At 39.9% G+C, this 15000-nt stretch overlaps 1 protein-coding gene and 1 pseudogene across 1 annotated transcript in view; one reads left to right on the top strand and one right to left on the bottom strand.

Moving 5' to 3' along the window:
* LOC138032746 (solute carrier family 25 member 32-like) overlaps positions 1-8635 on the bottom strand; it is a 40531-nt gene extending 31896 nt beyond the window's left edge. The window contains exons 1-4 of the mRNA XM_068880460.1: positions 8590-8635; positions 7627-7719; positions 6449-6507; positions 3957-4007 (exon numbers count right to left, since the gene is read on the bottom strand). Coding sequence (XP_068736561.1) covers positions 3957-4007; positions 6449-6507; positions 7627-7698 — 182 coding nt within the window. The 5' untranslated portion in view covers positions 7699-7719; positions 8590-8635. The remainder of the gene's footprint in view (positions 1-3956; positions 4008-6448; positions 6508-7626; positions 7720-8589) is intronic.
* LOC138032734 (uncharacterized transmembrane protein DDB_G0289901-like) overlaps positions 1-15000 on the top strand; it is a 549011-nt pseudogene that overhangs the window by 489492 nt on the left and 44519 nt on the right.

Here is a 15000-nt window from a genome sequence, read left to right as displayed (position 1 = left end):
GAGCGGTTGTAATAGCTCCGTACTGACCCTTGGGGTCGGTAAATGATTACCAGCATATACAATGGGCGAGGTGTGCGTGGAACGGGATTGCAGTGGCGCCAAACCCAACCATATAAAACAACAATAACAACGATAAAAGCAATAGAAAAAATCTGAAAGGGAACTTTTAAAATCAGGAGCCCATGAATAGGAGCGTACAGCTTCATTGTATTTGTGGAACGGCGTTTTTACAGACCGAGTTAGTCTTAGGTAGATTTTCCTTCGAAACCAGACCTTTCCAGCTAATCACAAATCTTACATGAGAAATTAATGACCATGGAATTGAGAATGGTCGCTCGTGCAAGTAAAATCTGATTTAAGATGTTGTCTAAAATAGCTTGATCTGTGAAAATGGCGTTCGGTAGACCTAGTATTGGAGTTTTAGGCTCCGTGTTATGGGCTTCTGTCAAAATCTATAGATGTAAAGTTAAAAGGCATGTAATGAACCCATTTCCAAGTTTTCATATGTAAAGCTAATGTACCTTTTTCTCTTTTCTGAGCACACAACGATAGGAGTTGAGATCTCTTTTTGTAAAATTCTTAAGTTTAGGAGCTACGGTTTTGTTGATGTTAGCCACGATCCAATGCTATTGGGGAGTTTTAATGCAGTTTATCTGCCTTAAAGACACGGCACGAACTGATTAGCCTCGTTTCACCCCAAGGACTAAATCTCAAGTAATTCAGATTTATCCAACTGAAATGCACAAATAAACTTTGGGTTGGGATGAAGTACTCCCATACAAGCTCTCTTGGCCCAGAGACTCACAGAAAGGAAGGTTTCCCATGTTAACTATGAGTCTTAAATGCCTTACACTGGGAACCTCTTTTAGAGTATTGTGACTTGCAGCCCTGAAAAGGAGAAAGGACCTCTGTGGGACCGCCCCCCCCCCCCCCCCAATTTCCCTACCAAACTAGACTAGTGATTCCTTTATTGATGGCATTTAGTCCCATTGCCCTGCTAGTGGAAGACTTCATTCCCAACCTCTTACCCCACATATCATTGTCTCTGTCACAGTGACTGTCTCTCATTGGGTTCAATTCGGAGCATTAATTCAAGGCTGCGTTTTAGGGTAGAATTTTCGGGGGCCTTTTATAGAAGAGAACAATTTCAATAAACATATAAAACCCAACATTGAGTGGGGAACTGCTGGCTATTTACAAAACGCGCCCGGCGGATTACAAATCCCTTTGGTGTTCAAATAACCTTGAGCACCTGAGTTTGACCAAAGCAAATCAAAAAAGTGGTTCACGAAATCTGGAGACGCCAGCCAGAGTGCATGTACCATGCCCCTCTCAACTGCTTGAAACTAGGTCAACTTATCGGCCATTCCCGATTTCACTTCAGCCTCGTTTTGCAAACCCAGATCTACTGCGATATTTTTGCGATAGTCTTTCAAAGAGAAGATAACGTGAGATTTTTTTTCTTTTTTTGCCTTTTAGCTGAGCGGCATAAGAAAGTGAACAACATTTTCATAAACTACGAAGGTCAGGGCACAGGCTGGTGTCACTATGAAAGAAAGAAAAAACAACAACAAAAACGATAAGCTAGAATGTTACATATGTAATTTATCAAGTTATATGAGTCTTGAGAGTGAAGTGTCAGCTTTTCACGGATTTTGCTATCGCCATGTGGCTATCAGTGCATAGGAGACTTTCAAAAATACCATAATACGCCTTGTTTCCCCTCCACATTTTTGCATAAGCATTGTTTTTATTTCTCTTGAGACCATTGTAAGTGAAAAGAGAAACTGGAAACAATACTTATTCAAAATTTTAAAGGGCAAACAAAGAGTATTATGGTACTTTTGAAAGTGGCCTATCGCTGCTTGCATGTAGTAAGCATAGTTAGGAAGGAAGGAGTTGTCATTGGACAACATGCCCTTTTGATTGGCACTATACACAACCGAACATTTTGTTTTCTTTCTTGCTGTTGTATCAATAAAAAACATGCCCACTTCCCCATGTTGGGTCTCTTCAGATCTCATCAATAGGGACTTAAAGGCCCACCTTCAACCGACAGGCTTTTCGACCGTTTGTTTTTGTTATGGAAATTCGCATTGCTTATCAGAGCGATCTGATTGGATAAATTTTAGCTTTGGCTGGATTTTCATGTGTGAAAATTGTTTTACGGCACGCAAAGCCTGTTGGTTGAAGGTGGGCCTTTAAGATCTACGACGGCGAAGTCGGCGAAAATGTCACCTCAAGATGTAACTTTACACAATCCTAATTCTTTCGCGATTATTCCATTGCGGGCGAATTATCCTAAAACCATATTTGTACGAGCGATTCCACAATAAAAAGAGTAAAAATATAGAATGAAAGGTTCACAATTGTACGCTTAGGCTGTCGTTAAAACCTCAAATTTGGTGATTTTATGTTGTTGTTAAGCAGAGTATCGCAAAAATACGAGAGCACGTGCTGCACGTGCAGCAGGATACTTTCTCCTCTTTCAGCCAATGATATTCTTGTGTTGTGGCATTGTCGTAGCCGTAGTTGTCGTCATTTCTTAAACTCCCTAATGATACATAAAAGAAAGTATTTAAGAATTTTCCCACAAGGAAGGAGTTGTCATATGACGGCACCTCCTTTTGATTCGCACTACACACAACGGAACATTTTGTTTGCTTTCAAAAAACATGTGACCATTTCCCATAATCCATATCAAGCTTTCAGTCTTCTAAAATAACGATAATAGTAAATTAGGAGCAAATTACGAATCCACGATAATAGGGAATTAAAGGTAGAGAATGCGTTAGGCAAACCACAAAGGACGAACCACAACACTGCATGGTAACTCCGTGCCCTTCTTTTGGCGAATAATGTGTGGGTTCTTTTACGTCCCACCGGGTTATGAACATTAAACGGTTGTGAGCCGGAGCCTACGGTTGCTAGTCCTTATCGAAGAAGAATCAGTAGAGAGTCTAACATTTATAGATGTCATTACAAAGAAAGCACTTTCTCCGCAGTAGCTTTAAGACCCTGCGTGTTAGTCAGGCCAGAGTTTTGACCCCGCGACCTCCCGCACTCCGATGCTCAACCACCTGAGCCAACCGGTCAGCGGTGTCAATAAAATCAAGGCGCTTAGGGCTCTTCTGATCTCTTGAAACAACTGTACAAAACAATACGCGGAATGAGTTCATTAAGGGTTTCAATCGAAATACGTTTTGAATAAAAATCCACGAATTCACGGCACTCCATACCGGGATGAAGCGCAAGTAGCGCATGAGTAACGGTTTAGATGGCGGTGGTCTCGCACGAGAATAAGGCTGATTTTGGCTTTGATTAAAAGCGGAAACAAGGTACGAAAACGTTTCCGGTCAATATTCTTCACGTGAATGCGGTACGAACTTCACTCGGATACAAAACTACTTTCGAAATGAAATACTCAATGGCACTACTGGAAGAGATGTTCCGATAACTAGTTCGGAAGCTCTACCACTGTGATAGAAATGAAGAGAGTTTTTATCGATGGTGACTCGGGGATACTCGGGAAAAATCCGAGCGCTCCCGAACAAGCGACGACCCTACAATTGTCCCGCCAATACTCAGTTATGGCATCACTTGAACAGCACATACGTCAGGCATAATTACAGGCTCGATGGTATTGCTATTTGGTGTCAGGAATAAAATGACTGACACCTTGTCCAGCGCAAACGTCTTCTTATAGTCAGGAACCTTGTTTGAACTATGTTCATTTATTCTTGCAAGATAGCTCCCAGATATTTTTTTATAGTAATGTCTGGAGGACACAATGTCATCAGACGTAAGAAAATGTGTAACACATTTTCTTACGTCTGATGACATTATCCTAGTGCCCTAGGAAAGTGCATGTGGGAGATTTTCTTCATATTCCGCTTTCATAACATAACCTCTGCGTATCATCGGATGACGCCATAGGGAAAGCAACTTGGTCTCACCTTAGAACACTAGGTACCAATCCCTTGTAAAATCCTTTTATTCCTTCATATCTAAAACTCCCAAAAAGAGAACTACGAAACTCAGGTATGGCAGTAAAAAGGAATGCAATTATCAGTAGTGGTGACGGTGTAACATGCTCGTGTGAAAGAAGATATACTAGGTGTTAGGCAACAGACAGAGGTACTCCAGGCTGCGACCTACGTAACACAGGTCACATGGTCTACCCGTTGAACTACGAGAATTTCTGGTGATATGGATGGATGGATACATCCTTGTTTATTACACCATTTGCAGTTTTATTAGAATAGGCAAGCGATAAACATACATAGTTAAACATACATAGTTACACAACACATTGATATTCCCGAGTTACAGCAAAAGAAGTCATTTAGTCTATTAGTCCGACCAAGTAAGAGTCTCAGATTGTGATAACGCAGAGGGGAATCACATTCTTTGTACGCGTTGCGAGAGAAAACCTTTATGAGGGGTAGATGCTGACGGGCATTTTTTATGAACCTCTCACACGCAGCAACTACAATAATTAAACTAGCACAAGACCCTGACAAATGGCTGTTGAACCTGACCGTGACCCTGCACAATCTTTTGTTTTTGGTTCGCAAATTAATTTCGAAAAAATTAGTCGAAGCTTTTCATTGGTTATCCTGCCGGAAAAAGCGTGTGTTTGTCGGGTTTTGTGCAGGGTCAAGGCCAAAAAGGCGAACAAAAACATGAAACAAAGAAACTTGTCGAGTTTCATAACCAGCCTACATCTATTAACTATGGGCTAGCAGGTTAACTTAAGTCGTGTACTCAAGTTCATTGTCAAGTAGCCCCGGGGCTGGTCTGTGGGCTAGACAACGTCATATGATTTTAAGCAATAACTCAAATATGGATAATGGAAAAGAAAGCATCTAACATATTGTTCTAACGACTACACTGATTCTAAACGATTATTCATAGAAATTAATCGAAGAAACTGTGCAGCGCAATAACGCGGATGAATGGTAAAGGAAAGTGGAAATTTGCACCCGAGAATTTAAAATATGAACCGAACGTTTCGAGGGTACTCCCTCTTCATCAGTAGTTTGAAAGCTAAACAACTGAAGAATGCGCATGCAAGGTAACGCTTCAGTGCTTAATTTGCTTTCAAACCACTGATGAAGAGGCAGTACCCTCGAAACGTTTAGTTCACATATTAAATCTTCGGGCGCAAATTTACACTTTCCTTTATCATTCATCCGCATTATTGCGCTGCACAGTTTCTTTGATTATTTTCTATGAATAACCGTTTAGAATCAGTGTGGTCGTTAGAACAATATGCTAGATGCACGAGTCCTGTGTGGAGATCTCATTTTCTTTTCAGTTTCGTTTACCTTTGAATTATTATTGAAATAAATTTAAAAACTTGAGAAGTGGCAAAGGGGATGATCATGAATACAATCCCTTCCCTCCAAGGTGACCTAGATTGAAATTCCAGGTGACACCGTAAGTGGGCTCGGTTTGCGTTAGCTCTCAATTTTCCCCTGAGATCAAAGGTATTCCTCCTGAGGTTAATCGCCAGGAGCGCTTCAGTGTGACCCTCTTGAGCTGCGTTGCTCGCTCGCTCTGCTTGCGAGGGCGATTGGTCAATAGCTACATGTACTGATATCATTATGTTAAATAATAGGCTAGCTTAAGGCGGCCACGAACCCATGACCCTGAAATGTTTAATAAGTTAACTCGTAATAGACCATTCTTAACCTGCCGCAAGGAGCTGAGTTCAGCGCAACTTTTTGTACAGGCAATTCACCTTTATCACTCGGCGGCCACTTTGGAGTCCGTGGGGAATAAAGGCTTTGCCTTTGCATTGTCTTTGCACATCTAGCCTCACACTGAATGAGAGGCTAGACATGCAAAATCTTTTGTTTGGACATTGGGGATATGGGTCTATCAGTTCTTTTCATCAGAATGAAAATTTGATAAAGGCCGTTTTTGTTCACAATCATCTTGTTCGTGATGTAACGATAATTTCAGTGGTAAAGAATTCTACATTACCATTCTTGAGCTTTAAACTAACGATTAACTGAAACATTTCCCCGAAATACCCTAAAAGAACGCGACATACCCCTTTAAGGTCGTTATTGTCACGCCAACGCTGTGATGTGGATTTCATCCCCTGTTACTGAACCCTAGGCACCTCTTCTTAAAGTGAAAAACCTTAAATAACAATGCCCAAAACCAGGTTTTATGAGCCCGCGAGACTGAGCACCGATGGAAACCATTGTTTTAACAAAAACCGCTGGTCAGCAACCTGGTTCTGGTCATTGCTGTCTATGGTCTTCCTCTTCTTATAGGCTCGAAGAACTGGTTTTCTGATTGGTAGTCTCGCCACACGACCAAACCAGTCAGTGACGCGTTGATGTGCTACGAACATGAGCTCAGTCTGTAATAGCATTGGCAAAGAGAAGATCTATAAGAATGGTCGTTTGTTGTCATTAAATGCAAAGCTCACCTCAGAGTCTTGCGGATGATATCTAGTGCGCCATTATACTGAGCGATGGTGTGCTGGTTCTGTAAAAAAGAAAGATAAGGAACATAAAAGACACCCTTAATAAGACTTGACAGCCCGTGCACGAGACAACTGATTAAAATTGCGCGCCTACTGGGGGTGAAACCACATTAAAATGCAATTCGTGTGTACAGTTAAAAAGCTGTAAAAGAATTCAAAAACTTTTTAACTCTTTGATTCCCAGTAGTGATCAGCATGTAAATTCTCCTCACAATTTCAAAGCAATGTCAGTCAGACAGGTATTGAGAATGAAGATATTAATCAACTTAAGAGATGTGATATTGATATAAAACCAAATTCTCATGACTAACCAACAACTGAGAAACCTATGGTATTAGTTAGGAGACTGGACGTTTCGATCTTGTGAATGAAACGGCTTAATGCTTTTTAAAATGAGAAAAAAGTAAGCCCCGTGAGTATTCTATCAGAACAAAAGCCCAAAACTCTGATTAAAATGGAGACTCGGAAAAATAGTTTTGAAAGCGCATCATTTTAAAACAGTTTCAAGAACCAACTTTGAATAACCCACCTTGGATATATTAAAATGCAGTCTTAAACAAAAGGCACAATCTCGAGGCTCTGGGAAATAAACTTATACAAATCCTCATATTTATTCCCCAGACCCTCGAGATGATGCCTTTTGTTTAGTAAGGGCTGAATTTTAATACATCGAAATTGGTCTATTCAAAAATCAGGCAATTCAAAATTGGAGCATCACTTACAGTATCACAAGAGCAAGGCAAGGCGTCGTTTCCAGCTTCTCTTGGGAATAATCATGCCCCCAAGAGAAAATAAAAACAATGCTTATGCAAAAGTTTGGAGGGCAAACAAAAAATATTATGGCATTTTTCAAAGTGGCCTATCCCAGACTTTTTGTCATTTTGTAGTGGTTAGGTAGCAACGAACCGAAAACCCTGCAGCCTTTTTCTTTTTTGGAGCTAAAAAACGCAAACTTATAGCGAGCAAACCCAAAGGAAAGAGCTCGTCTTTCCAGCACCTCTCTTCCTGCCGCTGCGCACCTTCTTGCAACACTCACACTGACACGAAAAAATGGAGAGCAAGCGTTATAGGCTACTACATGTAAATACGGGAATAGCAGTAAAAGCAGGTGATATAATTACCTGAAGTCTTGATCTAACCACTTGATAAGGATACGTTACAGTAGCCGCAAAGATTTTGGACAAGGATGCCATTATGAGGTATTCACTTGAACCCTGGCAAGAGATGGCGTATTTCTGTGTTAGTAAACTAATATAAGCCATTAGCGTCCTACACTGATGTCCTTTCGGGATTGCTTTTTTTGGCGCCGTTTTCTCAGCTAATCATAATAAAGGTGACTTAAAAATGAAGTAAATTAACAAATTGATGTCAGTTTTTCATGCGTCTGTCCTGTTATTGATCATGAACTTTGTCATAACATTGTCAAAGTCGCTGTGGATCCACAAGGCGATAGCGGGTGGATCCGCAGAATTGATTGTAAGATTTTAATAATAACGTTCAAGGCCATACATGGTCATGCACCTGAGTATATGGACTCCGGTCTAATTCTAAACTTTTGTTAGGATCTCCTTCCACGAAAACTATGAAAACACTCGGTGACAGGGCTTTCACTGCTGCTACACTATCACTTTGGAACAAACTGCCGAGTGAAATACGGGAGGAAGACGATTTTTAACATTTTAAGCCTAAATTAAAGACTCTTTTTTTGGAGCAGCTTACCCTATGAAAAGCTCGTGATATATATTTTTTTGTCTTTTTATTAAATCTAGAATTGTAAAAAACTAATTTTTTAACTTTTTGATCATATTCACATGTTATTTTGTGCCTAAGAAATATTAAATACTATTATTATTATTATTATTATTATTATTATTATCATTATCATTATCATTATTAAGAAGTCTGTAAGCAGCAAGCTCTCAATTTTACACGCGAATTGAAACTTGAGATCAGAGGAGGCAGCAGTCGCCACTCCTCTCTTTCACAACTCATATCTCCATCCTCTCACTGAGAACTTGCCCGCAGGCTACAGAAAATTGTTTTAGCACTACAAGACCCAAAATTCTACTTGGGTTCCTCCTCACCAGTTTTTGGTTAATTGGTGTTCCAAAGTACCGACTATAGGCTTTCTTGAGTATAAAAGGGAACCTTTGCTGACATCATCATTACTTTTAAACTTTGTCTAAACAGCATACGAATTTGTTGCTACATGTACAAAGTGTGTTAAAGAAATCAAAGAACCTGTTAATCTTAGTCATCTCCCTATTTTTTAACCCTCTTGGTTTCGATGATTAGCTGTGTCTGATATATCCGGTTATGCAAATTCTCTCGTGTTCATGAGCAAATAACGAACTAGTTGTAACACATTTTCTCATATTGACAAGCTTTAGGAGTAGCAGCAGCTGTAAATCTCTTACCTCCCTAACGGAAGCAGAGCTGGCGCACTGGGGGGAGAGCACTCGCCTCCCACCAATGTGGCCCGGGTTCGATTTCCAGATTCGGCGTCATATGTGGGTTGAGTTTGTTGGTTCTCTAATCTGCTCCGAGAGGGTTTTTTTCCCCCGGGTACTCCGGTTTATCCCTCTCATCAAAAACCAACACTTAAAAGTATTGCGACAACTAACTAAATAAATAACAATAATCTGTCGCCCGTCGAGACGTCATCAAATTGAGCTGTAGTTCTATTAATATTGTACAAGTGTGGTGTTTTGTACAACACTGAAATCAAGTGGAAAATTGTTTAGTAACTTATGGGTTTAACAAAGACAGAGAAGGAATTGAACAACTTGGATCTGTGGTCTCTGTTGTCTGGCTAATTTCCATTTGTTTTTACAATGGCAATTCTGCACAGTCTTCCGGTAACAATTAGAAATTTCACTAATTCTTGTTAGTCAAAAATTATTTGAAAGGAAGCTTGTTGCCCATTTTTGGCTTGTGACAGTGAAGGATTATTTGAATGAAATCTTGTTGTGCCTTTTGTGCTTCATCATTTACGGTCAAGGCTCTTTCGAAGAGGGTTGGATATGAACTGTCAGAAATTTATTTAAATGCATATGCTCTATAACACAGATTGTGTGTTTGTTTGCGCGCACGCAATTGAAATAGGAAGGGTTTTTTTGCCTCTAATAGCAAATATATTGTTTGTTTCAATAACCGTTTCGCTGGAAAATGTTTATGTAAAATTTCCAGCCCGGCTTTGTGAATTTTTATATCATGTTGTGTAAATTTCGAGCTTAACAAATTTGCATACATGTGTTGAAATGTGATACAAGGGGATTTTTGTGGCAGTGCTCTGTAAGCAGGAAGGGTTCACGAAAATAAACAGGTCTGTTGGAAGCGTGCTTGAGTTTCAACAAAATGAGCCCCAAAATCACCAAAAAATTGTGACGCTGATGAATAATAAAGTAGCTGCTATTTCCAAAACGATGGAATTACCTGGTGATAAATAACCTCATCTTGGAGAGTAAACTTTTGACTTTGCAGAAACAATGGTCAACCTTAAGAGTTAGGCGATTGTGATCTTTGTGTTGAATTCGCACATTTTTTGACAAACTTTATAACACTTGAAAGAAATAGAAAACCAACAAAAACAGATCAGAAACCTTGTATCTTGCCACCATTTGACACAGATGCTTCATTGTTTCGCGAGTAAATGTCACTTTCGATTTTGCGCTTTACCTGTGCAGCCAAAAGTACAATAACAAAATTGAACGTGTGGCAAAAATCTCCCGAAATGTTTGTCCCTGATCGTAACCTTTTATATTCGCGGTTCAAAATCAATGTTCTTTTCATGTCGTAAATGTTGTTGCTGGTGACAAAATATTTTATTCTCGATCGACCATACCTAAAACTTCCTTCTGCTCTTCCTAAAACTGTGTATTCATTCACTTCTGCTTCAATATTTGTTTTGCATAAAGCAAGCTAACAAAATCTCTACCTCGCTTAGTTCGCATTTTTGGGCGTTAAAATATAATTTTCGGTTCTATGCTTCTGTTACGGACTGGTGGTATATTTTTTAGGTCAACCCATCCAGATACTAACCCCGCAGGATAGGGTTTAACTACAGTAAACTTTTGTATTACAAAGCTGTCAGATGCTCAGAGTGCACGCTTAAACTTGTGGTGAAAAGATGCCAGGAAAGTTGGAAATGATCAACATGTCAGCCTAGAAGCCAATGTCTCTGGATTCCCTTTTATTTTCTTCAATCTTTCTGGGTTTAGTACTGTGCGAGTAACCACATGTCTCCTCAGGTGGCTATTTACCTAAGACAATATCGTGTACTATTGAAAATAAAGTAAAGTCTCTGCTTACGAGCCAGAAGGCCCAATCAGGCCGGCACTTATCTCCGGCTTCATTAGCATAAAACGACTAGGAGTATTTCTACTCCCCCCTGGATGGGGATGCTAGTCCATCGCAGTGTTACCCCCAGCAATTCACCGGTACCCACTTATACACCTCGCTGGATAGAAGCACTGTTGAGCAACCAAGTCTCTCCCTCAATAGGTCATTTTACAGTTTTTTGCTCAGCTACCTAGCCTATGAATGGCTGCGAGGCTGCCGGTGACCTTGCATTGATACAGCCCCCACTGCTTTTATCACGTAAATGGTGTTGTTGTAATTCTAATTAGTCCATATTAACATTACAAAAGCACGGAGGTTTGTATCAAAACAGGGTCACCGGCAGCCTCGCTTCCATTCTTAGGCCAGGTAACTTAGCTACAACTGTAAAATGGTCTATTGAAGGATTATTCTTCATTGTCACTTTCTTCCAAATGAAGTATTATCGTTCATTTTGGACACTGAAAGCTTGATAGGGATCATGGGAAATGAACATATTTCTTTTAAAAGCAGAACCCTAATGTCTGGACTCACAGGACTCGAACCTGGAAACGTGTAATTAATAGCCCCTTCACTTAACCACTAGACTACCACATCACTAACTGCGAGGATGTCATTTTTAATTAATGTCAATAACTTTTTCTTCCAAAAGTGCCGCTGTAAACGTGTATTAACACCCGCTAAGAAGCGAGCTGAAAAATGTCGGTTACCCAGCTTCAAGAGAAAGCTAACGATTCTAAAATCAAGCTTGAGATTAACCATTATTCAGCAATAATTTTATATATATACTAATTAGTTTTGGTAAATAATCGGCACATTTTCTAGTCAGTTGATCTTTAGTGGTTAAATGGATAAAAACAGTTCCTTCGAAGTGGGTGCTCCGGGTTCAAATCCTGTTCAGGGGCTGCTTTTACTTTTTTCTTTTTATTTGCTACAACAAGTCCTGGGACAGAGTGGTCAGAATGGAGGAAAATACTTCATTTAAGGCAAAGTGACAATGACTGATAATCCTTCATTTGAGGAAGAGATCGTGTTGGTTGGAGTAAGGGGTCTTGCCCAAGAACACAACACAATATCCCCATCCAGGAACCGAACCCGGACCACTCGATCCGGAGTCGAGCACTTTAACCATGAGGCCACCGCGCCTCCCATCGTGTACTATTAGAGCTACATATGGAACTTGAATATCCTGGAAGACAAAACGCAGCTCAGTTGACAATAGGCCACTTCGGAAAATATCATAATACTTTTTTTTTGTCCCCCCAAATTTTGCATGAGCATTGTTTTTTGTTTTCTCTTGGGACCAGTGTAAGTTCCAAGAGAAACTGGAAACAATGCTTATGCAAAATTTGGGGGGACAGACAAAGATTATTATGGTATTTTCCAAAGTGGACTATATGGAATAAAGCGCTGTGTTACTGCATTACCACACGTATGCGATGCGTGCCTATTTTTTCTAAAGATGGCAGGGTTTTGTTTTTTTGTTTCTGACAAAATATTAATGATTAATAGGCTGGTAGCAGGAGCCCATCCTGGAGCGTGCAACTTCCATACAGCGTCTGCGAAACGGCGTTTTCACAAGTAGGTTTATTTTTAGACTAGCCCTTCCCACGAATTAGGTCAAAAAACAAAGTCAGTTACGGTTCGGTGACCCAATGACGTCAGCTTAATTTCTTGTAACTGGTCATCGGGCTCCTGTGGGAGTCTCATAAGATAACCTTACTGGTGAAAACGCCGTTGCACAAGTATAGTTAGGTTGCACGCTCCTTGTGATGGGCTCCTGGCTGGTAGCCAAGTTTTTAACCTCAGAGAAAGATCTGATTCGTCGTATCAGCGTGTGAGCGAATGGGCCTCTGCTAGCACGACTTCTGGGTGACCCCTTAAATGGTCTTAATGACCCCCAACTTGAAAAATTTGACTGGAACGCTGTAATTCAATATCACTCAACTCAGTCCCTTCTGTTTTTGAGTAACACGTACCCCAGGCAGCCCAGTATACGCTCATCGAGCGTCTAGTTAAATATAAATTATACGTTTGTTATTATCGTCTGTCGTAAACGTGATTTCCACTCTCAAAATTACCTCCAGAACCTACTTATTGCGTAGAATAAGCTTTTAGAATGATGTTCTTGTCTTCTGTGGTGATACTTGACGATTCGGGAACATAAATAAAATAAATAAATAAATAAATAAGGAGTTTGAGAAAGTCTAGTGAAGAAAGTTATCATCCTGCACCTAATAGGCAATCGCTTAACCAACTTCAGAAATATTTGAACTCAAAGTACAAAACGGTCGGAATTTGTTATTTGTCAGCGAGATCTCTTAATTTCTAGTGGTAGAACAGGGACCAACGCAATTACACGGTTGAGACCATAAATTGCAGTCCTGTTCTGGAATTTGTATAACTCAGTATACCGTTTCTTTGGAAATACAACAAAATAAGTTGTTTCCCAACTACGATGACAAATTTGTCCAAAATTCATTTCATATCCGTCCGCAGTGCAAATATGACACTTCATTTAATCTCCATCAATGACCAAAGCCAATATACCTAGAAAATGTTTGGCACGTAAAAAGAAAGAACATGGGACACGTTTTTTTTTTTTTTCAGCAAATTTTCTCTTAATAGCATAATTTTTCTAAGTTCGTATGATCTTCTGCGATTAAAACGTACGATTTACCTGGTTTTCTCATGCCTTCGGCCCGTTTTAAACGTCGCATTTTACATGTGCCGAATCTAATGCAAATGAGAAAAATCTATTGTTTTTTTTTTTTTGCATTAGATTCGGCACATGTAAAATGCGACGTTTAAGACGGGCCTTACCCTAGTTAAAGCTTATGGCCTCTGTGCTTCTCGCCCGTGAGCTGATATAAATACAATTCCAGGTTAATATAACTTACGGCCTCCGAACTCGGTTTGGAAGAGGAACTTTTCTTTTTTTTTTTTTAAGGTCTTAGAGAAAAATCGAAATGGATTGAGCTAAGGTGTCTTGTTAATGAAGCGATTTTGTGGCCTTTTCCAGTTGATAGCATCAGATCGATGGTAAGATAGTGTTCCGAAGCAACTGGGACTGAACAAGTGACAAAGGGAAAGGGTTCTAAAGGGTCCCCCTGTAGGACGTTCTAGTTGATGGGTAAATCTTTGGCGATATTTCTTTCGGGGTCTAACACGAATGACGTGGGATTACGCTCACAATCGAAATAGATACTTACAGCCAATTAGGGCTGAATTGTGCAGTGCATTACAGTATAAATATATAATGTCTTAAAACGGGATATGTAATAATAAATTGTTTAGGATAAACTGAACACTTAAATTGTTCAAAACTTAACAGGAATATATAGAGGTATTTAAATCTAATTCCACTATAGAGATTATTCACACGATTACATTAACCCGTAAGGAACCTATTTTTGGCCCAGTTGGCGATAAAGCTTATATCATAAGTGCGCGTGCGCCCAAAAACACCTCTCAGGCGATACAAGGGTGGCGAAAGCTTTTGTAAGCGATGCGCGTTATACTCCATGATAGCCACAAAAAAAAAGTGGAATTAATTTGAATGAATCATCTAGATTAAAAGATGAAAGTGCGTTCGCATAATTAACATTGGGGTTAATGATTGAAAATGTCTTCCTTTGAATGCGTTTTAAGTGGTTTAGCAAGTAATTTGGAAGTCAAATGAAGCTGACCTGGGCACAGCTACACATTTACACTCATTCTGTACTTGCAGTGGTGCTGGTTTTACATAGTCGTTACGGAGGAATACCATGCATTGTCAAAGAGAATTTTTAGACTGTTGGGTTTTTCAATCAAGTCAATGATTATCACGATAATTTCTGGAAACATGTATCGACCCTCTAACAGGCAATACCGAACATTATATTGGGCTCCCTGGGATTTTTGACTAATTGCGTTTTTGACGAGGATGGTTAATGCTCCGCCTGAAATGTTTTTCCTTTGGCATATGATTGCATGGAACCAAATTGCTCGTTTTAGACTTACTATACACATTAATGCGGCCTTTAGATAACTAGACGCTCCGTAAGCGTACGCTGGGTTGCCTGTGGTACGTACAGCGTTCCAGGCAATTTTTTCAAGTCGGGGGTCATTAAAACCATTTAAGGGGTCACCCACAAGTCATACCGGAAGAGACCCTT

The sequence above is a fragment of the Montipora capricornis genome, chromosome 14 (assembly GCF_036669925.1).
Source record: "Montipora capricornis isolate CH-2021 chromosome 14, ASM3666992v2, whole genome shotgun sequence".
In the NCBI taxonomy this organism is placed as follows: Eukaryota; Metazoa; Cnidaria; class Anthozoa; order Scleractinia; family Acroporidae; genus Montipora; species Montipora capricornis.
Note: the sequence above shows the minus strand (reverse complement) of the source record. Positions and strands in the feature narration are given on the sequence as shown.